This window comes from Thunnus thynnus, chromosome 4, assembly GCF_963924715.1.
Source record: "Thunnus thynnus chromosome 4, fThuThy2.1, whole genome shotgun sequence".
NCBI classification, from domain to species: domain Eukaryota; kingdom Metazoa; phylum Chordata; class Actinopteri; order Scombriformes; family Scombridae; genus Thunnus; species Thunnus thynnus.
Window position 1 is genome coordinate 28235560 of NC_089520.1, and position 24044 is coordinate 28259603.

General features: G+C 39.5%; 2 protein-coding genes across 2 annotated transcripts; both read left to right on the forward strand.

The window, feature by feature from the left end:
- Nucleotides 1–246: 246 nt before the first annotated feature.
- LOC137181939 (inter-alpha-trypsin inhibitor heavy chain H3-like) lies at nt 247–8444 on the forward strand. Its single transcript, XM_067588072.1, has 22 exons — nt 247–398; nt 756–785; nt 1437–1460; nt 1801–1955; nt 2085–2189; nt 2324–2486; nt 2652–2762; nt 2942–3070; nt 3341–3457; nt 3564–3732; nt 3847–3963; nt 4063–4244; nt 4446–4631; nt 4729–4868; nt 4993–5153; nt 5391–5417; nt 5512–5568; nt 5688–5801; nt 6021–6222; nt 6423–6595; nt 7264–7375; nt 7505–8444. Exons 1-22 carry the CDS (start codon nt 285–287, stop codon nt 7641–7643), a joined length of 2727 nt encoding a protein of 908 aa, XP_067444173.1. The 5' UTR covers nt 247–284; the 3' UTR covers nt 7644–8444.
- Nucleotides 8445–8603: 159 nt separating this feature from the next.
- LOC137181938 (inter-alpha-trypsin inhibitor heavy chain H3-like) lies at nt 8604–23210 on the forward strand. Its single transcript, XM_067588071.1, has 22 exons — nt 8604–8813; nt 12125–12160; nt 12256–12279; nt 13539–13696; nt 13779–13883; nt 13975–14137; nt 14323–14433; nt 14548–14676; nt 14877–14993; nt 15080–15248; nt 16408–16533; nt 16924–17105; nt 17327–17512; nt 18255–18394; nt 18594–18754; nt 19009–19038; nt 19146–19187; nt 20166–20279; nt 20374–20575; nt 20781–20956; nt 21074–21185; nt 22065–23210. Exons 1-22 carry the CDS (start codon nt 8706–8708, stop codon nt 22201–22203), a joined length of 2730 nt encoding a protein of 909 aa, XP_067444172.1. The 5' UTR covers nt 8604–8705; the 3' UTR covers nt 22204–23210.
- The last annotated feature ends 834 nt before the right edge of the window (nt 23211–24044 follow it).

The window sequence follows — 24044 nt, forward strand, 5'->3', positions numbered from 1 at the left end:
GAAGCAGCACGGGCTGTTTAGTGAGAGGGTCCAGCAGCTTGCGCACAGATATTTTCTATGAGCCTAAAAGCAGCAGCTTTTCTACCTCAGGGCGTCCTGCATATTGAACTCTGGTCTGTTGGTCATTACTCCAGGACAACACACACACACACACACACACACACACACACACACACACACACACACACACGCACACACACAAACACACTTTTTGTCCCTCCTCCCTGGGCAGAGAGCTTTTTTCTCAGCAGTGAAGTCAACCAGTGTTCAGTAGAAGTTTGGTCATGTCTGGACTGTTGGGTGTTCGGCAGCTGCTGCTGTGGGGCATCGCCTGCCTCTGGCTGCCCAGCCTGGCCCGGGGGGCTCTGGTCGTCTCTGGGGACCATGCAGCTGTGCAGGTAACTTCACACACTGACTCTTTTATACTCTACTCTTAACTTGAAATTACATTGTTTTATTGTTGTCATTTTGCCAGTATTTATTTTATCTGATGATCCCTGATTGAATCACTAGTGCTTCTTATGTTTCTTATGAATAATCCCTTTACACAAACTGTGCTCCTTCATAACTAGTTGGCATCTTAAATCCTACTCAGTTTTGCTGTCATATTCTCCTTCTAACTTCTCCTCTTTGTGAGATAAATGATTTAAAGTATATTGTGTGAATGAGTGCTTCTTTCTTACAAATTAGTTCATGTTATAGCAGTGGCTTTTTCTAATATCTTGTTGCCCTGCTCTGCTGTATTTGTATTTCAGGGGACAAGAGGAGCTGACAGATCACTGCAGGTATTTAGCTGAAACTACTGAATTTACAGACAGTTGCTTCATGTTATAGGGACAATATTTGGTTATGGAGTTGCATCTTTCTGTTCATACATTATTCACCGGTGTTTTGGTCATTGTTAAATATCATCATTCTACAGGTTTCATATTTACTCTGAATGATAAAGAGCTAACTTGAACCTTAAAATAAAAACAACAGTTTCAGTTGGAATTACCAGCTTTGCAAAGTCTGAGGGTTTGGTTATCTGGTAGTATTTCTCCTGATGAATACAGATCATTGTTTAACTTACATTTGCTTTTTACTTCAGCATTCCTTACAATACAGTAGTGTTTTGATATGATTTCACTTTTCATCATTTTCTTTACAAAGTTTCTGGACATGTGTCCAGTTTAAGTACAATAACATGTATGTAAAATCCAAGGAGCCAGTTGTTAAATACAGAGGCCTCAAAAGGAAATGAAAAACAAACAAACAAAAAGAAAAGAACAAAGAAAAGAGGAGGGGGTGTATGTATAATGTAATTATATGTATAGGGTAAGTGTGACAAAGGAGATGGGAGGGGAAAGATGTATGAATGTTTGGGATTTAGATCATTATTCCTTTTTCATCCAGATCTAAAACGAATATCATCTCTCTTTTCTTTTGTCTTACAGAAAAGAAGCACAAATGATGGCACGGTAAGAAAAGAATCAGTTTAGATCTTTATTGACAATACCCACACTATCCATGCTTAATGCTTCCAGCACCCAGGTTGACTCACCCAAACAGTCTCATCACATCACTCCCAAAGTGGAATCAGTGACATAATGTCTTTTTAAAAATGTTTTCAAGCTGTAATAATTTTTCTTTGGCACAAATCAGGGCAGCGTATTGTTGGCTTGACTCCGCTTGAAATGACATAAAAATAGAGCATCTTCCTTACTGTATTAAAATACTGTATGTGAGGGGCTTGTGACAAGTTGTCCATGTTGTTCTATTGCTGTTTTCTATCTCTTCCTCCCTGTTTCTGTGTCTCAGGTGGAGGTGTATAGTGTGACAGTGGACTGCACCGTGGCGTCTCGTTTCGCTCACACTGTCATGACCTCAAAGGCTCTGAACAAAGCAAGCTCCTCACAGGAAATCTTCTTCGAAGTGGAGCTTCCAAAGACCGCCTTCATCACCAACTTCAGCATGTCAGTCTGTCATTCCTACATTCCTGGCAATATTTGTGCTTCCTTTTGCAGTTGTGCTCTAAAGCAGATTTTTGTCAGTGACACAGTTCATTTACTCAATTTGTCATCCTCCATTTTTGGACCTTACAGGGAAATTGATGGTCAGGAGTATGTTGGAGAGGTGAAAGAGAAAGAGAAAGCCAAGAAACAGTATGAGAAGGCTGTTTCCTCAGGACAAACTGCTGGACTGGTCAAGTAAGTCATTTAAGATGAAAAAGACCACCCACACCACCTCTTTACATGTACTAAAGCAACGTAGTGTATCTAAAGTTCCTAAACTGATCATTTTAACATCAGAGGTGGTCAGTTGTGTCTGTGTTTTTTTAAAGGGTGTCTGGAAGAAAGATGGAGAAGTTTTCAGTGTCTGTCAACATTGCAGCTGAAAGTAACGTAACTTTCATTCTGACGTATGAGGAGCTCCTTCAGAGGAAACTGGGCCAGTATGAGATTCTGACCCGAGTTAAACCCAAACAACCGGTCCAGGAGTTTCAGGTGAATCCATGTACACATCCTGGCTCTTCCTGATTTCCTGCTTGTGTCAGATATTCTTAATAAGTGGTTTTCCTCACAAAATTAACTAACTGCTCCTGTGTGTGTGTGTGTGTGTGTGTGTGTGTGTCTGCGTGTGTGCATGCACGCCTGACTGTGTGGAGACAGATTGTGACAAACATTTACGAGCCTCAAGGCATTTCTTATGTTGATGCTCAAGCAACCTTCCTCTCCAATGAGCTGCTCCCCCTAGTGGAGAAAACTGTCACAGACAAAAAGGTACATGCTACAGAAAATGAGATTGTCTCTGATTGTTGCATCTGTGTGTCTCTGTTTTAGTTTTCAAAGTGAAGGTAATGTTGGTCTGACTTCCTGTCTCTGTATTCAATAAAATGAACAACATACAGAATTTAAGAAGTAAGAATGGGCCAAACTGAATGTATTAATCCTCTTGTCAGGCTCACATCTCTTTTTCACCAACTATGGACCAGCAGAGGAAGTGTCCAGGTTGTGATGAGACACTGATCGATGGAGATTTTATCATCAAGTATGATGTGAACCGTGCAAAGAGCCTCGGGGACATTCAGGTCAGCAGTCAACAAATATTGTACATCAGAATCACCTCAGTGTCTGATGTCTGCATATTTATACCAGGCTTCACATATAAAACTATGCAGAGTCACTTTAACCTTCTTTGTTCGCAGAACAAGTTCTGAAAGAAAATCAAAAAATCTGTAATAAGACTGCAACAACATAAAATGAATAAACTTTTTCTCTGGAAAAGAAATGATTACAATTGCAGCCTTCTGTCAGTCTTTCATGTATTTTACTACTCTTTATGATTCTCTTCCCTTCAGATTGTGAACGGATACTTTGTGCACTTCTTTGCTCCACCTGACCTACCCAGAGTCCCAAAGAACGTGGTGTTTGTGATCGACAGGAGCGGCTCAATGAGTGGAACAAAGATCCAGCAGGTAAGAGACTGTTCAGACATCAGACATGATTCAAAGGTAAAGTGGTTCTAATACATTGATGCACACAAGCATGCATTTTGACCTCTGACCTTGTAACTGTTTGTAGACCCGAGAGGCAATGCTGGCCATCATCAAAGACCTCGATGAGGAGGACTACTTTGCCCTCATCCAGTTTGATGATGAGATCGATCTTTGGAAGGAATCACTAACCAAAGCAACCGAGGAAAATGTGGCTGAAGCCATGGCCTACGTCAGAAAGATAACAGCCAGGGGAGGTTAATATAAAAACAAGTGACACCATCTTTAATGCCAAATGAAATCTTTACTCTCTAAATAAAAAATAAATGAAAACAATTTGTTTTACTAAATGTTTTGTGTTTTCCTTCTAGGAACTATTATCAATAATGCTGTGTTGCGAGGTGTGAACATGCTGGTGAAAGACAGACAGGAGAACAAGCTCCCAGAGGGGAGTATCGACATGATTATTTTACTGACTGATGGAAGAGGTGAGCATGCAGACTGTGAACATTTTATAGCATATACTGTGAGTGGTGTACTTCATATTTAACATTAAATTTGTGCCTGTTTTATCTGTGCATCTGAAGGTTATATGAAACCTACGACGGTTGAGGAGAATGTGCGCTCTGCTATTGGAGGGAACATGTCTCTGTTCTGTCTTGGATTCGGAAACGATGTGGATTATTCCTTCCTGGATGTGATGAGCAAACAAAACAAGGGACTGGCCCGCAGAATCTATGAGGCCTCAGATGCAACCCTTCAACTCCAGGTGGAGGATTGAGGCTACACATTTTTGAGCCAATAGTTTTGTTTTCTTGAGGCACACACAAAGCCCAGAGTGTACTATTCAAAATTGGCCATATTCCCCTGGAAATATGTAACAACTATACGTGTAAAACTCTAATAAAACATATTTATATGGCACACAAATAAATGTATATAAATAAATGTGTGCATGATTCTATTACAGGGTTTCTATGAGGAGGTGTCCAGCCCTCTGCTTTTAGACGTGGACCTACGTTACCCCGACAACGCAGTGGACTTCGTGACCACCAACCACTTCAGCCAGTTGTTTAACGGCTCAGAGATCGTGGTGGCTGGTCGGCTGATGGACAACGACCTGGACAACTTCCTGGTGGAAGTGTTCGCCCAGGGGGTGAGGAAAAAGAAACATCAGAAAGTTAGAGACAGTGCTGAGGTGTAGAAAAGCATTTTTTCAAGCATTGTTTCTTCCCCTTTTCTCTCACCAAAAGTTTGAGGAGGACTTCCAGGTGCAGGGCCAGGCCAGTGCTGTAGAGTGGGACGTGATTTACCCAGAGGAGGAGTACGTCTTTGGGGATTTCACAGAGCGTCTGTGGGCCTACCTCACCATCCAGCAGTTACTGGAGAAGAGGTCAGTTTAAGTAATTTTCTTCAAGCTGAGCCCTGAATTGCTTGAGCTTAAATATCTTTATTTACCAATGGTCTCATGAAAATGTCAAGTGTGAGAACTTGTGTGTATTTTTTCATTCTTGCAGCAAGATTGGCACCCCTGACGAGAAAGCCAATGCCACAGCCAAGGCCCTGGACATGTCCCTGCAGTATAGCTTCGTCACCCCTCTCACCTCCATGGTGGTCACCAAGCCTGACACTGAAGATGGAACAGACAGCCCTCTCATTGCTGATAAACTGACTGAGGGTAAGGGAGGGCAGAGAGGGTTTAAAAAGTGGCACTGGGTAGACTTTTCTTAATGTGGCATAACTGCAGTCAAGTAAAACTGTACCACACTGACGAGCAGCACCGGATACTGAATTTAAGTTAAAAACATATTATTTCTCTTTACTCCACTTACTACACCAGCAGAGGCTGGTGCTCCAGTTTGAACTGTGGAATTTAAAAAATTGTTTTTTATCTGTTTTGTTTTGTTTTTGTCAGAGCAAAGACTACAGGCAGACAGAGTAGGTAAGACAGTCATTTTTTAACTAAATGAAATATAAAAGATGAAATCTATTCAGTGTGTTGTTTTTAACCTTGAATTTATTGTTTCTGTATGCAGCACATCGCTTTGTAAGCCCCCCTTTGTACTCATATGCTGCCCGACCCACATATTTTGGTAAGTTGTCTTGTTTTATAGCTCATCTTGTTTGGCCTCTACTAAGAAAGTGACACATGATCACATCTATCTTAACCATTTTGTTTATTACTGTCATTTTACTCCGGTGTTGCCTGCAGTGGATGGAGATCCTCATTTCATGATAGAGCTGCCAGACAGAGATGACGCTCTGTGCTTCAACATCAATGACAAACCAGGAACCATTTTCAACCTGGTCAGAGACCCAACGTCAGGTCAGCCGAGTCCTGATTAACATCATGACTTTCTTACTCAAGATATGGTCCCTGAATTCCTATTTTTCACCACACATGTACACTCCTTGTGGACCAAGATGTAAATGAATTTTTGATTTTCTTTCTCACTTTTGACACTTGTAACTCCTCATATATGTGTCAGTCAATCATCTCCTGCAGTTAAACAGTGAGAGGCTGAATCCCGTGTTATTTCTTCAGGTATTTTAGTGAATGGCCAGATCATCGGAGACAAGAAAATCCCCCTTGATGGTAAAATCAACACTTACTTTTGGCGTTTTGGCATCACCCACCAGAAGCTGGGGGTGAGACTGGAGGTGAGCACTCAGGACATCTTGGTGTTTCAGGATGGCAAACGGGTCAAGCTGCTGTGGTCTGATACAGCCTCCCTCAAAGGAGCCAAGTGAGTGACTGAACCACCAGATTATCATCTTCTTCAGGGAAAGATCCCAATACATGAAAAATATAACAAAATAATGTTGCCCACTTATCTTCTCCATCTATCACAACCGCTTCACCTGTTTCCACTCTCCTCTTTCCTCTCCCTTCTGTTTCCCACGTCATTCATCTTCCCCTTCCTGTCTCCCCTTCTTTCTCCTCCAGTGTGGATCTTCTCGTGACCAAGGACCGTAGCCTAACGATAACCCTAAGAGATTCTGTCAAGTTTGTGATCCTGCTACACAAAGTGTGGAAGAAGCACCCGTACCACCGGGACTACTTGGGTTTCTACACAGTGGACAGCCACCTCCTGTCTCCCTCTGTTCATGGTCTGCTAGGTACAACATGACACACTTGTTGGGATGTAGATTGCATGGTTACTACTATACTAATACTAATACTAATAATACCACTAATACATACTAATAGTGTGTCAATTTTGTGTTTACAGCTTGTTGTTCTCCCATCAAGTAACCAAAAACATAAATTATTGCTCTGGACATTTGTTCTTCTTGGTTTGAGACTTTCTTTTTTTATCATTTGAGCTCATAAAAATCCTGTAAAATCTTCGATGATGATGTCAAAAAATGCACTTTTATTAAAGTAAAACAATATTTTGCTCATAGTTAGAAAAAACTTGGCATTTGGAAGATACAGAATTTTCATTTGACAACTACGATTTTTTAAATTTGGTGGTTCGGGGCCCCGGGTTTTTTTTTTTCATATGATATTAAGCCTCAGGATAAGAGCAATTGTCTTCATGATGTTGTGCAGCTAAATGTTGTTTACAGTAGTTAAAGTTGCTAAACCGAAATGATCTGATTCTTACAAATATTTCCATTGATCATCTTTGTTCATACTGTAAATTGTATCTGTATAAACAAAGTAATACTGTAAACCAGTTGGTAATGATGTATTTTATGCCAAACAGAGAAATCAGACCAGATTAGAGTGAAGAGATAAGAAAAGAAATGATTTTCACTCCCAATGGTGGGTCATCCTCTAGGTCAGTTTTACAGCGGGATTGAATATGAGGTCACAGACCTGCGTACAGGTGACGTCCCAGAGAAACCAGACGCCACCATGTATGTGAAAGGACAGCAGCTCAATGTGACCAGGTACGCCACATGCCTCAGAGTTTGCATTTATTGTGTCCCAAATGGATAAATGTCTGTTTCTTCGTGTTGTTTTCATTGTGCAGTCCTAATATCATCGGGTCTACATGATGTTTTTGTCTTGGTCTACAGAGGCTGGCAGAGAGACTTCATGAGAGATGTGAAGAACGGAGAAAATGTTCCCTGCTGGTTCATTCACAGTAATGGAAAAGGCCTCATCGACGGAGATGTTTCAGACTACATTGTGTCAGGCCTTTTCAAAAGAGTTTAAAAGCAGTTTGCAGACAGTCTTATCACTGTTGTTCCTGTAAATCAGCACCCAAATTTATACAATAAAACACATACATAAAATAAAATCTGCCTGCACTCTTAACAGACTTAATTCACAGTATTGTGCAGACAACTTCATGGTATATAACAGTTTAATCTGGGATTATAAGAAGGGTAACTAACATTATCTCAAAAGTACTAAAGATGGATGTAGAATGGATTTAGGCTTTTTTTTTAAAAAATAAAAAAAAAGTCTCCCAATTTGTTTTTTACGACATAAAATGTTTCATTTTGTTATTCCTCGTTGTTCCTCAAAGATATGTTGGAGTTTTCGAATGTGTGCAGTTTGCTATACCTTTAAAGGCTTTATGTTGACACCGACCTGCCTTGCTCTTATAATCCCAGCGTCACTGTTTGCTAATGTCAGGAGCTGAAAGGAAATAAAACTGGGATAAAACTGTTTCAAAGCAGAAAAGCTGTGATGAAAAGGTTTCTTACAGTTAATGTGAACTCCACTGTAGGACTCCTAAACCACATGATACCAAATAAATATGATCTTGGTTGTGACAAATTGGTGAAACGTTTCTTTATGGTCAAACAGTCAGTCCTCTGTGTACCAAATGACTGTGACTGGTGCTGAGAAGCACTTTGACTCAGATTTTTTGTTTTATAACAGGAAATGTAAACACTTAATATTAATTAATGTTGTTTAATTGGTGGTTTACACTTTGTGATGATATAATCGACCTCATTCATGTCTCAGCGTGTGGAGAACAAATAAACTCATTCATAAAAGTGAAAACCCCATGATTTAATATCCTTTTAACCTGCACTCTGGAAATGCAGTAAGAGTGCAGGTTACACACACACACAGACACACACTTATTTATGGAGAAATACACAAACGGAAGCATGAGAGTTGTGGAGGCAATAGGTCCTCCTTCTGCAGCACAGAGTGTGGGCGGAGTGAAACTCTTACGGGAGGACTTGATCCAGATGCCTCGAATTCCGTCCGCACTTGTTTTCAGCCATACCAAGGAAGAAGGCCTTCTGTTTCCCGGCCATGGCTGCAGGGTGGAGAGTCCTGCTGCTGTGGGGTTGGGTCTGCATCTGGCTTCCAGCTCAGGCTCAGGGAACTCTGGTCATTTCCCGCAGAGATGCTCGGATGCAGGTATTTAAAATGAGCCACATGTGCAGCATTTGCATGTAAACAAATGTCTGGTTTATTACTCTGTATGGACAGCCATTAATGGTATACTTTTTATGAAAGCCAATATTTACAGTTGTAGATAATCAGTATCAGGTCAAAGTAGATCTTTCCCATGAAAACTCTTCAGGCATGCCGGAAGTGGTGTGCTTTGCATTTTTGGCAGCGGCAACGATGTTTTTTCTCTGAAGAAGGAATAAAAGAACTGTTTAGCTGAACTGTTGGCTGAGCAGAAAAACACAAACTTTGCTTCAGAGAGTCAAAGAAAAAGATGACAGATGATCGTGAAGCGCTGACAGGAAAAATCCTTAAAAACAGCAAGATAATAATATGGCTTGTGTTTCTGTTTGTGGTAATAATTCATTAAGCACAGTGGAGCATCATATAAAATTTTCAGCAGAGTTTCAAACGAAGTCAAGTCTCGGTCATGTCAAGTCTGTGTGTAAGTCAAGGTGCTGAGTATCAGATATCTGAAAGACTTGCATTTTGTTGCTGACCATTCAAATAACATGGCCTAACATTTTCTTTTCATAGATGTGTTATAAATTATTTTAACATACAGAGACCAACGCGTAGCCACGGGTGTGCCTGTGCCACATTTTTTCCTTTTTTTTTGTCCACCTAAATCTCAAGCTGGCACATGCATAATCATAAAAAACACAAACACGGGTAGACCGGGCTGTGCCCGCTCATTGGTTCTTTTGAACACCTTGCCCGTTGAGTCACTTTTTTCAAAAAAAACAACAACGACAACAACAACAACAACAACAACAACACAGGAGCAGGAGCGACAGCAGGTAAGTTAATGCTCATTTCTGTGAAAGACAGAGCATTTACTTAAAAAACGTGAGTCAGATACACTCTCTCTCTCTCTCTCTTTGTGTCTGTCTTTATCATTGTCTCCTTTCTCGCCTCGGTTTCTGTGCTGCTGGTTAAATGTTCCGCAGTGGCTCTCTGTGTGTAACGTTATTTAACCCTTTGCTATGTTGTTGATGGTTTGTAGTTCTTGTTTGTCTGGACGCTGAAGCTGTTGTGTGCTGCTGTCTGTGGAGCCTGACGAGGCTTTGAATAAGTTTGCTGGTTGTTAAATCACCTGTTGCTGCTGTTTTTCAGTGATGTGTGATTGTTTGGGGCCTGTGCAGAAGGTTTGCTGGTTGGTCCTGAAAATGTCTTCATTCACTTGTTTTCAAGCTGTGTTGTATACATTTTAGTAACTAACTATAGTATTTTAAGCCTTGAGGGATATTTTTTGCATGTCAAGCATATACATGAGGGTGTGTAAGTCATGTATCTGATACATGCATTGATATAGGTTTTATAGGTTTTATATTTGTTAATGTAGAGTTCAAAGCTGTATCAGAGTATTTTTTGGTCTGTAACCTTCTACATTTGAGCTTCTACATTCTAAGCTCAGTTAAATATAGTACCCACACTATCTGGGGACATTTCTATTACTTTTGTGATAAATATACATGTATTTGAATTTAAAGCAATGTCGAAACCTACAGTAAACAGTTGGTCCTGTGCGTACTGTAATGTGCGAATATTGTTAGAATTTATTTCACTAAAATCCTGCAGTTACATTTCTGTGACTCCTCTGATTTTCATTCAATTCTGCTAAAGTCTGGAAGCATTAGAAATGACACATCGCAGCTCAGTGGATGTTTCTTATTGTTTTAAACCTTGAAGATGTGCTGACATATGTAAGTTATACTAACATGCTTTTTGTATAAGTTGTGCTATTTGATGGTAGAAGTAATTTTTGAATTGGGACCTGCTGGTGCAGCCTATTGTGTTCTTGGCTGAGGGAGGGATTATGAATGTAATGATAGTTTATGAATGAAGCTAAACTTCGTTAATCTCACACTTTGTATACTTTATTGTTGGATTCATGATGCTTACTTAATTTATGTAAGTAGCACTCTCAGTTTGTTTTTGCCATGTAGTGGCATTGTGCAAATAATTTATAGGCTGTGTGGTTACCCTTGCTGTTAGAAAATCTGATTACATATTCAGTGCTGCAGATGTTCAGTGAGTATTCCAGGTACTACAACTCCAGGTTTGACATTGCTTTTATGCAACAGTTGTGCTATAATGTTATTGGGGAAATCACTGCAGCATTAAATGAAGAAATAATGTTGCAGCTCGCCTCCGCCACCTTATTTCTTGAATCTATCATATGTTGCTAAGCAACAGTTAACAAAACCAGTATCCTGCTATCAATACAATCAATAGTAGGCTAATACTAATGAGAGTAGAAAAACTGTTATGGTTGATCTACAGATGACTCTTGCACTTTATATCTCACAGGCCCACCTAAATTAATATAATATAATGATAATATGATATTCAATGATAATTTAAGGTGTGAGCTATGAGTCTCAAGTTAAGTAAAGTCTCACAGCAGTCAAGTCCAAGTCAAGTCTCAAGTCCTTGTTTTTGCAGTCTTGGCCCTTTCCTCATACTGTGTGATAACAGCTATCTTGCAGGTTCATTGCATGTCACACTGTGTGAGATGAGTCTAATAAAATTTTGGTTGCAAACTGTGTCAGACTGTACAATATCAATTTTTGGACATGTCAGAGCTATGATTTAGATAGAAAACAAAATATGCAAGAAGAGATATGTCACCAACTCATATCATCATTCTGTGTATTCTGAATTGTATTATATACTTTATTCATGTATATTCTGCATCATATCATGTCATATTCTAATTGGTCAGCAAAAGACCAGAAAACTTGCATTTTTATCAAGGAGATGTGTCATGGAGGTGACATATTCTCCTCCATATTATGTCCATCCTCTTCTCTTGCTGTCTCCAATCCACCTTCATATCAAGTCATTTAACCAACCATGTCCTGTCATTTCAGTGTCTCGTACAGTATAAAGCTTGAGTCACTCCTCCCCCTTGCCAGATCCTCTGTTTGGCTTACCAGCTTCCTGTTTATTTCTCCTTGTCTGTTCATCTTGTGGCCTTCCTAGAGTCTTTTCCCACACCTGCCTTATATCTTTAGTCTGATTCTAGGTCCGCACCTTGCTTTCCAAACATGTTACTGCAATGCTTAATGATCTGGAAAAACTGGATCTTAAAGACATTTTGGTAAACATAAACTTTAGTGATGAAGAGTATCAAATGCATGGATACATCTGATAGTGACTACTGATGCAGTGTTGAGAGAATCAATTTTTATGCCCGGATGTAACTAACGGTAATCTTTCAGAAAACATCCCAAATTCAGTTACCATACAATCATACTTTTGTTTTTTTCCAGGAAACAAAAGAGGATGTGGACACCAGGTCAATAAAGGTATGAAGCTTGAACTACTTATTAACCACCTGTTAAAAAAAAAAAGATGTTGGTTTGTAAAGGATCCTATTTTTGTCTTTTTTTTCCATCTACAGAAAAGAAGCACAAAGTCTGCAGACGTAAGGAACTCATTTTCATATTATTGTACAATTCTAAAATCAAAATAAAGCTTGGACCTTTAGACCTTTGTAACACCACTGCCATACTTTGCTCACAATTAACCGACCAGCCTATAGACAGCAAAAGATAACATAAAAACTTAGTTTATTTCGTATAAAATGTATTAAACCCATAGGGGAATATCTGGGGCTTGTGGCATTACTATTATAATCTATTTAAAACAGGGGTAGCAGTCAATATCTTAATGAGCAGAAAGGGTGGGGAAAACAGTCCAAGGCTCACTGTCTCTTCTTGTCTGAGGCTGAATATCCGCTGCGCCACAAGTTGCTTGCTCCAGTCGATTGACACTTTTTCATCACCATGTAGCAGTACTCTCTGAGCCACCAACATTGACTGTGCTAGCAACAAACTTCAGCCTGCAGACCCTTGCCTGCACCAAGAGAAATACCAAGAATGAATGCCCACCATTTTGATAATCACTTAAATTTTTACATGCATACAATACCTGCATAAACAGACAACAGTGGAGGCACAACCAGACACATCTGCCCTCAATCAACCCACTGAATAGCCATTGGCTCACAACAAATGTGAATTCCCTCCACCACACACCCACACACACAAAAAAGCACCCACAATCAGTTTTAATTAGTGATGATGATGATACAGGTCTACCCTGTTACACCTTTCCTAACAACAAGGATAAATGTATTGTTGTTATACATGTCAATGCATAATGGTCAAATTAATTGTGAAGCCTGGGTGTAATGAATGAATACACATGAAACCACGGTGATGTTGACTCGTAGCTTCTATCTCACAGTAGTGGTATTGTTACTATTTGCAAAATGAAGTTCACATTTCTCATAAACCTCATTGCTTCCAGATGCCACTTGTTCTGCTCTTCCCTCCTATGGCATGTATTTATTTTCTCTTTGCTTTACTGGAGACAATAATCATGCTGGAAGTGATTTGTCCATCTGGGTTTTATTTCTCTCTGCATTTGCCAGTATGAGAAATTCTAAAAGCTTCATCTTACATTGTGTTTACAGAACAGAAACCTCTTTATTGTTTGTGACATGAATCACTGAGGGACATTTCTCATGACATCTGATCCAGAATACAGCGGACAGGCAACAGTCCTCTTGGCCACTGGTCTTGCTTGTTTACTGCAATAATGCATCAGAATTGGAGTAGCTATGATTTGTTGATTTTAAAATTGCACCTTTTAATCAGCATGTCTGTGTTTCTCACACAGTTGGTGGAGGTGTACAGTGTCAGGGTCGTCTGTGCTGTGACGTCTCGTTTTGCTCACACTGTCATGACCTCGAAGGCTCTGAACAAAGCAAACTCCTCACAGGAAATCTTCTTCGAAGTGGAGCTTCCCAAAACCGCTTTCATCACCAACTTCAGCATGTCAGTTAAAACTTGATTTATTTGACAATGAACATAGGTTATATGTTTCACATTCTTTGTCAACTCCCCTCATGCCTTACAGGGAAATTGATGGTCAGGAGTATGTTGGAGAGGTGAAGGAGAAAGAGAAAGCCAAGAAACAGTATGAGAAGGCTGTTTCCTCAGGACAGACTGCTGGACTGGTCAAGTATGTTGGACTGAAAAATATCACAGCACGATTTGAGCACATGTTGATGGTGTGAACATCTCATTAAAATAATACATATCAATCATTACAGGGCTTCTGGAAGAAAGATGGAGAAGTTTTCAGTGTCTGTCAACATTGCAGCTGAAAGTAACGTGACTTTCATTCTGACCTATGAGGAGCTCCTTCAGAGGAAACTGGGCCATTATGAGATTCTGACCCGAGTTAAACCCAAACAACCGGTCCAGGAGTTTCAGGTTGAACACACACACCCTTTTTTGTTTTTTTCTTGATAATGACATACTGTACTGGTGAGGAGGACCTTAAAATGGTTTGAGTTTCCAGTGTTTGTAATACAAAAGAAGGAGGAATTTTTTTAGACCTTATGTAACAGTGATTTCAGTGATTGTATTTTTGTGCATGTTTGTGTCTCTGGAAACAGATTGTGGCAGACATCTATGAGCCGCAGGGCATTGCTTTTGTTGAGGCTTCTGCAACTTTCCTCACCAATGAGCTGCTCCCACTGGTGGAGAAAATTGTCACAGACACAAAAGTAAATGGTTCAAAAGATTTTTTTATCCTTTAGTTTGAAATTTATAATGTTTTATTTGAAACATAAAATAAGTTATTAATCATGTCTATCAAACTGAATCTCTCTATGTTTCAGGCACACATCTCTTTCTCACCAACACTGGAGCAGCAGAGGAAATGTGCAGGATGTGAAGGTACCATGATTGATGGAGATTTCATCATCAAGTATGATGTGAAGCGAGAAGAAAGCCTGGGGGAAGTTCAGGTCAGCTGCCAACAAAAATTTTGCAGCAGCACATAAGAATCATTTATATCACCTGAAACACAAAATTATGAAATTCACCTGCAGAGACACTACCTTTTTGATATTAGTTTTACTTCCCTAACTGTATGAAGGTGTTTATAGCTGTGCCCTTGTGCCATATTTCCATATTTGTCCAAATCCAATGCTTTATTTTTCTTCAGATTGTGAACGGATACTTTGTGCACTTCTTTGCTCCACCTGACCTACCCAGAGTCCCAAAGAACGTTGTGTTTGTGATCGACAGGAGCGGCTCAATGAGTGGAAGAAAGATTGCACAGGTAAAATATGTTATGTGTAGGTAAGTTACATACTGTGTCCATCACTGTTTGTACATCTTCATATGTGAACTTGTGAACCTTTGCAGACTCGGCAAGCATTGACTGCCATTCTGAAAGACCTCCACGAGCAGGACCACTTTGCTCTCATCCTGTTTGATGATAAGATTGTCACCTGGAAGGACTCTCTTACCAAAGCAATTAAGGAAAATGTGGTTGAAGCCATTGCCTATGTCAAGAAACTAAGGGACAAAGGAGGTTAGAGGAAAACAAGTGGCACCAATTTTAATGCCAAATGTTTTTGTTCCTTCCTTATTCAAATTACAAGAAATCTCTTTTCAATATATAGACTTTACAATTTGTTAAACAAGTTGGCAGCAAGAGTTAGATTACTTTAATTTGTGTATCAAATGTCTTTAAATGTACTGTACATGCATCCTGTGAGGGTGATACTGAGAGCTGAGCAGTAATAGGATCTAAAAATTGTGCAAATTAATTTTTGCAGATGTATGAAAATAATGTTATTTAAGCATGATAAACTTCTTTACTCTGTCTTTTCAATAGTTATAAATGGAAATAAAAGACAGATATCAACAAAGAAGTTTTACTAAATTAATGAGTCATGAGAGTATTTTTTTTTTCTTTTCTCTTGTCTATGCACCCACAGTTCCTTTAAGACTGAGGATGACTGACAGAAGCAGTGTCTGAAATTTTTTCTTTACTGATGACATCACTTTTTTTTCTTTAAGAGAGACAAACTCATGTAAATCATGTGATTTTAAACTTGAGATCATGACAAAATGATACATTTGAGGAATAATTTAACATTTTGAGAAGTGCACTTTCTTGCCAAGAGTCAGAACATTGATATTACTTTGATGTCTGTATACTAAAAATGAAGCTACAGCTAATACTGGTTAGCTAAGCTTAGCGCAAAGGTTGGAAACAGCTAGCCTAGTGCCATCGTAGAGTCTTGTAGTCATTGTTAGATTTCCAGGGCAACCAGCAGAAACTACGGGAAGTCATTGTGCCTGGCCAAGAAATAGTCCGACATATAATCCCCTGTAAAACCACAGCTTGTCATTTTACCCCAAGATTTTTGTACAGATTAAACAAATGAGATGTGACATGTTAATTAGTGTGCTATAGAGGTATGTGGGGGCAGATTTTTGTTACCTGTTTGTTTATTACTTTTGGACAGAGCCAGGTTAGCTGTTTCCCTCTGTTTCTAGTCTTTATACAGACATGAGAGTACTATCAATCTATCTCCTGGCAAGAATAAGCGAATAAGCGCATTTCCCCCCAATGTCATTCATTTAAAGAACATAGTGAGGAATTGAGGCTTACCTTTCTCTACAAGAAGAATTTTTCAATCATTTTTTAATGTTAATCTTTTCATTGTGTCATTGCCTTTCAGCCACCAATATCAATGGTGCCATACTAAAAGCAGTGAGAATGCTGGAGAAAGACAGAGATGATAAGAAGCTTCCAGAGAGGAGTGTGGATATGATTGTATTATTGACCGATGGGATGCCAAACAAAGGTGAGCCTTTCTAATGTGGAAGAATATAATTAAAGATCAGGGGTCTTCATAGACTGGCTAAGCAGCTCAACACAAACTATACATGTAGTTAACAATCTGTCACTTGCATAAGAATCTTTAAAAATTGGTTTGTTTGACGGTAACCAAAGGAGATTAGTCCTTTTCTGTGCTCTGTCTGTCTACACGTCTTTGTCAAGAAAGACTTGGGGAACTCACTTTGTTGCTGTTTTTGGAAGCAGTAGAAAATATGCAGGATCCTCTCTAGATTTGTAAATGCAACAATTTGATTCACAATCAAATTCAAAGGTTTCCATTTTGTTTATCAATGCAAGGAACTGCAAGGCTTTCATTGCATGCTCCCACATAATGCACCTGCATGTATACACACAGGGGTGTCTGACCTCCCAACAATCCAGAAGAATGTGCGCTCTGCTATTGGAGGGAACATGTCGCTGTTCTGTCTTGGATTCGGAAATGATGTAGATTTCTCCTTCCTGGATGTCATGAGCAAACAAAACAAGGGAGTGGCCCGCAGAATCTATGAGGCCTCAGATGCAGCTGTTCAACTCCAGGTAGGGTAAAAAAAGGATTTAAAACACAGGGAATGCCCATGCAAGTTTGGGGATATTTACTGAATTTGCACCCCCAAGGTTGCCTGACATCAGACAGAGAACTGTCAGCTTGTTACAATGAACTTGGTGGAGTGGGCGGATTCAAAGGTCTGGACCCAGGCAACCTCCAAGGACATGTGGGGAACAGATGTTGCATGATTTGGGGTGTGTCTTTGTTCCAGGGTTTCTATGAGGAGGTGTCCAGTCCCCTGCTCCTGGAGGTGGACCTGCGTTACCCTGACAATGCGGTAGACCTCTTGACCAAAAGCCATTACAGCCATTTGTTTAATGGCTCAGAGATTGTGGTGGCCGGACAGCTGAATGGCGACAACCTGGATAACTTCCTTGTGGAAGTGTTTGCCCTGGGGGTGAGATGAACGGCAATATGTCAAGCAAAACAATTTACAATACAAGTGCTTGTTCCTTATTCTCATATGAAACAGTCCCTGTATCTGAATATTGAATGGTAGGAATGATATTGCTAATGAATTGAACTTAAGTATATTGTTGTAGTCCAGGTATTTTTTTTCAAGCTACCCTGTGACCTAAGAAGGGATCAATTCTATATGCCATGATGCTCATATTGAGCTTTACTCTTCCATTTTTTTATCAGATGATAGTAAACCTTGTGTAACGAGGGATTATCTTTTCTGACTATATATACCTCACAGTTTATACCGCCCCTGTTAAGTCTCTTTTATATCGCTGATACAGTCTCTGCGTTGTGTTGTGATGATGATGGTGGACTAACGGCTGACAGTTAGTAGTTGACTCCAATGAAGACACACAGACAGCTCTGATGTCAATTCAATCTTGAATGTTTATTGCTTACAAGCACATTCTCAGTAAAACTATTTAGTATAAATAAAATCATAATCAAAGGAAACTTACAATACTATTGAATGATTTCTGTAGCAAAGCTTAATAACCAGATCGGCTATACATTAATATTTACAAGTTTCCATTTAACAGTCACACACTCACCTGGGGGATACAAGCCCGGTCTGACTTGTTCTCCCGGTGATGGAGAACCATGTAAAGCTCAAATTATGTATTTAATATAACATGCAAGAAGCATATGTTACACTTGCATCTTTCCTCTTTCTCTAGCCTGACAAGGACTTCCAGGTGCAGGGAAAGGCCAGTGTGGTAAACTGGGATGTGATCTACCCACAACAGGAGTACATCTTTGGGGATTTCACGGAGCGTTTATGGGCTTACCTCACCATCCAGCAGCTACTGGAAAACAGGTCTGTTCATCTTAATTACCTGTACCCCCACCAAGATTTGATGTAAGTTTCTCTCTGAAACAATCACAGAGACTCAAAAAGTTGTTAAGATAATTTTATAGAGAGGACTTCATATTGGACATCACGTATGTCATTACTTATGGTGACATGACATTAATAAACAAGCAATTAATCTCCTCTCTTTCTCTTTTTTTCCAAGTGACATTGGTACACAGCAGGAGAAAAACAATACAGCAGCTAAGGCCCTGGACATGTCCCTGAAGTACAGCTTTGTCACCCCTCTCACCTCCATGGTGGTCACCAAGCCTGAAACTGAGGATAGACCAGGCAGCACTCTCATTGCTAATAAATTGACTGAGGGTAAGGGAAATGTTTTCAGTCATGTTTAATTTGTCCTTTAGGTGTAAGAATAAAAAAGATTTGTTAAAAGACTGACTAGTTTGACTAGTCACAATCTGAATCTGGAACAATGCAGCCAGCAGCTTATAGTAAAGTCTTTCTTTCTTTGCAAATATACAGCACATTCTTACATTATCAGTAGCCTGTTGAATCAGTTGATCAATGTGGAGCTAACTTTGTATTGTATGTTTTTTAAATGTTTCCCTGTTTCACAGACCAGAGACAGAAAGCAGAGAGGCGCACTGGTACGACAGTCACTTTTAACTCAATTCTATGACACACTGTATACATCTAACTTTGGGATGAGCAAGTTTGATAATATCTGCTGTCATTACCGGTCATTACATTAAAGGTTCCTCTGCCCTTGCTGCCAGTTCCCATAGTCAATACGATGGTAAGATTTTTATACATACGCTTACATTATTACTGCATCTTGCATCTTAAACCCACTATTGAAAATTTTGATTGTTGTATAGGGGACTACACCCAACAAACACAGAAATCATGAATGTTCTTTCTTTCTGTTTTTCAAAAATGAGCAGAAATCTTAGCAGTTATTATTTGATTTACCAAAAGTATTTATTATTGAACAACTCAGAGTAAGATCAGCACCTCTTTACCGAGAAATGTAACTGTATTATGTTACTGGTCCTACGGATCAAATTCTATGATACAACACATCCTTATAATTAAACAACCACATAGGTCAATGGCACCATCCACTCCAGAACAACTCATAAGAGTGTTCTCTAATATGCTGCTTTCCAAAACCGTTACAAATCCCTGTTAAAAAATAATGATGTTTTATGGTGTGACAACGCTGTGGTTAAGGTCTGGTTTAGGCACGAAAAACACTTGGTTAGGGTTAGGGAAAGATTATGGTTTGGGTTAAAATGATCATTTGAAACATGGTGTAGGTTAGGCAACCTTTGTCGTCATGGCAACAGTAAACACCACGACAATCATAGCTACAGTTTTTAAAAACTGTCCCAACTCACAGTTGGAAACCTGACACTCACGGTTGGAAACAGGAAGCGAACGGCGATCTCCTGCAGTTAAGTCCACTTTTTGCCATCTATCTATCTACCCAACCACCCAGCCTGCCACCTTTGATTATGGAAATTTGTCACCTTCTATAGATGTCATCTGAAATGCGTCACTTCTTTGGGTCATAATTACTATGGCTGCTAGATGGCGTCTGTCAATCATACGTAACTATAGGTTGTTTTTGTCGGCTGAATTTTCGACCTATACTGTCGTTTCTCTTTTGAGGATGGGTTGCTTTAACATTATAATAACATGCCTTTGTACTTGAGTTAGAGTATTAACTGCGTATTTTGCCTGATATGATACTTTAATCATGCCTGTGCAGTGGACGGAGATCCTCATTTCATGATAGAAATCCCAGACAGAGAGGCAGCTCTGTGCTTTAACATCAATGACAAACCAGGAACCATTTTCAACCTGGTCAGAGACCCAAAATCAGGTCAGTCTTGCTTGCACTACCTGCACACGACACACAAAGTCTCTTTTTGTTTGAGAAATATGGGAAGTGACAACAAACCGGTCATTACTTTCAGGCTTCGTGGTGAATGGTCAAGTTATTGGCAAGAAGAAAGTTGTACCAGATGGTAACATCAACACTTACTTTGGGCGTTTTGGCATCACACACCAGAAACTGGGGGTGAGGCTGGATGTGAGCACTCAGGACATCTCAGTCTTCTACAACGGCAAGCAGGTCAAGCTGCTGTGGTCTGATACAGCCTCCCTCAAAGAAACCAAGTGAGTAGCACTGCTTTAGCATATAACTCCTATACCACAAATGAAAGAAATATGAGTAGGAGTTAGAATTAACAAAAAAATAGCATTTGTAAAAACTACTAAACAAAAACAAAACCAAATTGACAAAATTAAATTCTCCACAACCTTGACCCAGGAAAATGAATTTCTTCACATGCAACTCACAGCTTTTCTGTTTCTCCTCCAGTATGGACCTCAAGTTGACAAAGAACTGTAGTCTGACAGTCACGCTGAGACACTCGGTTAAATTTATGGTCATCAGACACACAAAGGTGTGGAAGAGACGTCACAACCAACAAGACTACCTGGGTTTCTACACCCTGGACAGCCATCATTTGTCCACTTCAGTTCATGGCCTACTAGGTAGGAAAAGCAAGAGCTGAGAGAAAGTTTTCCATATTATACATTGATTTTATAACTGTTTCTATTTTTTAAATTTTGAATAAATCAAAAGATATGACATGAGATGTTTCCCTTCAGGTCAGTTCTACCATGGTGTTGAATTTGAGGTGACAGATCTGCGTCCAGGTGAAATCCAGGGGAAACTAGACGCCACCATGTATGTGAAGGGACAAACACTCCATGTGACCAGGTACACTTCAAGCCTCATCATGTTTAAACACACACACACAAACACACACACACACACACACACAATGCATGTGAGAATACAGACCTGCCAACCTGTACGCATTTTGCCTAGCAGCTACACATATTGACATCAGTGTACGCTGGTACGATTTGTCAGTATAAACTACGCAAAAAGCTGGTGATGCCTGTGAGTTCAATTGTGCATGTGCAGTACTCAAGTCTAACAGCAAGAGGCAGCAGCGTCTAGCCTGCTGAATTGGAATCCAAAACCAATCATAGCGCCGGATTCATTCTCCCTGCTTCCTCCCAAATATCAAGTGTTGATGATCATGATTGACAAATGCATACTGTCATTTCAAGAGAATGAAAAATTGACAGTAACATGACATTGATTTTATCCCTCTCATTACCTAGAAAGTTACCTGTGTGTGTAAAAGGAGGAATTAAGCTTACTTATAATGAGAAGTGTTGTATTAACCAGCTCTAAAATATTTATTTCACCATAGACACAAAATAGTCTGTCTAGGCTGGTTTGGGTTTTACGGCTACATTGTCATCATCTTTTCATATTAGCTGAAAATCACATTTTCAAAAGTCAAATTGGCTTAAAGTTTGATTATTGTGGAGGTGTAAGCAATAGAAACTATATAAATGCAGCAGTAGTGGTAGGTTAGTGTGTAGCCTATGTGAAATTGTGTTCCTATGCAAATCATGTACAATAGTTCATTTTGTGAACAGCAGCGATTTGCATCTGATGTATCTAGTTTGCCGAAGTGGTACTCAAAAAATTCGTCCAGGGTTGGCAGGTCTGAGAATATACAGCATTTGTTTTTACATATACTGTACATACACCTCATTACTGGTTTTCTCTCCTTCGCAGACACTGGCAGAAAGACTTCAGCAGGGATGTGAAGAATGGGGAAAATATTCTCTGCTGGTTTGTTAACAACAGTGGAACGGGCCTCGTGGATGGAGGAGCCTCTGATTACATTGTGTCAGACCTTTTTAAGACTGTTTGAATCTTTTAGATTTCATAAATCAGTGAAATTTCACTGGGGACACAAGGTACATCATTATGGTGTTGCCTGATGAGAGATAGTTGACAGTAGTGAGCCACAAATTTACAAACACACATGCAGAAACAAACATAACAAAACTGTCTAGAGAATGTGTTTTATTTTTTGATAACCATAAGGCTCTAACAGAGCAGGGGCATCACCACTCATTTAAAAATTAACTGGTCATTGCTTACTAAACATTATTAAAGATACTAAAGATTGCTTTTAATATTTAATGGTAGTGGGACTCTGTGACCTACAAAAAAATAACAATGACAAAGCGTGCTGTTTGTGAAAGTTTTAAATAGTCGACATAGATTCACCAATGACAGAAATAAGAAGTTAAGTAAATGTTTTCTGACAGTAGGCGGTCATCATACAGTATGTAATTATATAACCCAGCACACTCACACACACACACACACACACACACACACACACACACACACACACACACACACACACAGCACTTTTTTGCAATCAAATGAATATTTAATGTCCGCCTTCTGCCAGTTCTGCAATGTCCTTGATGCATCAATTTTAAAGGACCAGTGTGTTGGATTTAGTGGCATCTAGCAGTGAGGTTGAAGATTGCAACCAACTGAATAACCCCCTCCTTCCAAGTGTGTAGAGCCAACATGTTTGGTTTGTCTGTTCTGGGCTACTGTAGAACATGTCGGTGCAACATGGCAGGCTCCATGGAAGAGGACCTGCTCCCTATGTAGCTATGAACAGCTCATTCTAAGTTAATGAAAACACAATTCTTATTTTCAGGTGATTATACACTAATTAAAACATATTTATGAATATTATATTCCATTTCTGCCAGTAAATCCCCCTAAATCTTACATGCTGGTCCCTTAAATGTCAAAGTGGAATATGTTTGAATTTCAAGTGTAAAGGCCTGTAGGGTTGTGCTTGCTGTAAAAGTTCAGTAATTAGTCTCTAATTAAATTTTTTTTATAACAGCATGGCTTCTTGGGGATTATCACTACACAACATTATAGGCCATTCATATTATCATAACTCATGAAAGTGTTTGCTAATGTCAACAGCTGATGTAAAGTTGTACCTATTGTATGCTTAATGTGCTTTACAGTCTGCAACACAACATTGCCAGATAACGGATAAAGTAAAGAAAACACAACCCAGATAGCAACTGACTCTGGACCGCCTCCAAACCGGCAGATCCATGTTACAGTCTCACCGGTTTTACGTCCCCGTGCCAGATACGGACCGCATACAGGCTGACGAGTGGGTGTGTCAGTTAGACTCGCAATCAGTCAGCAGAGTCAAAGTAGTTACTGAATAAACAACTCTGTGTTTGTTATTAGTGATGTTACAACCAATGTTGCCCACAACTTGCTTTTCATCCGCATCTTAAAATCTGTTGACGTTACGTTAGCTGCTCATAGGAATGTAGCCAGTAGCATGTAGGCTAACGGCTAACCTTAAGGCTAACTGCTAACATTAGTTTGAAACAGCACCATTTGACAGCACAACCGGTCTCTATTTCAGGTTCAGGTTCCCCCGGAGTGCCGCGGATCAGTAGGGTAAGTTTTTGTTTGTTTGTTTGTTTTCCTGCTTTGAATTCCCCATCATTACAGTAATTTTCAAATCCAGGCTATAAGTTAGTTAAAGTTTTGCAGTCTTATTGGATAAGTAACGTAAAGAAGTTAAAAATTTCATCTTAAGTTAACTGTAATTCATTGTCTGATCGCTGTGTAATAAGTTGTGTAATGCGCTGCAATATGTATTACCATTGAAAAGCATATTGTATTTGGTTGTTCATTTAGTTGTTG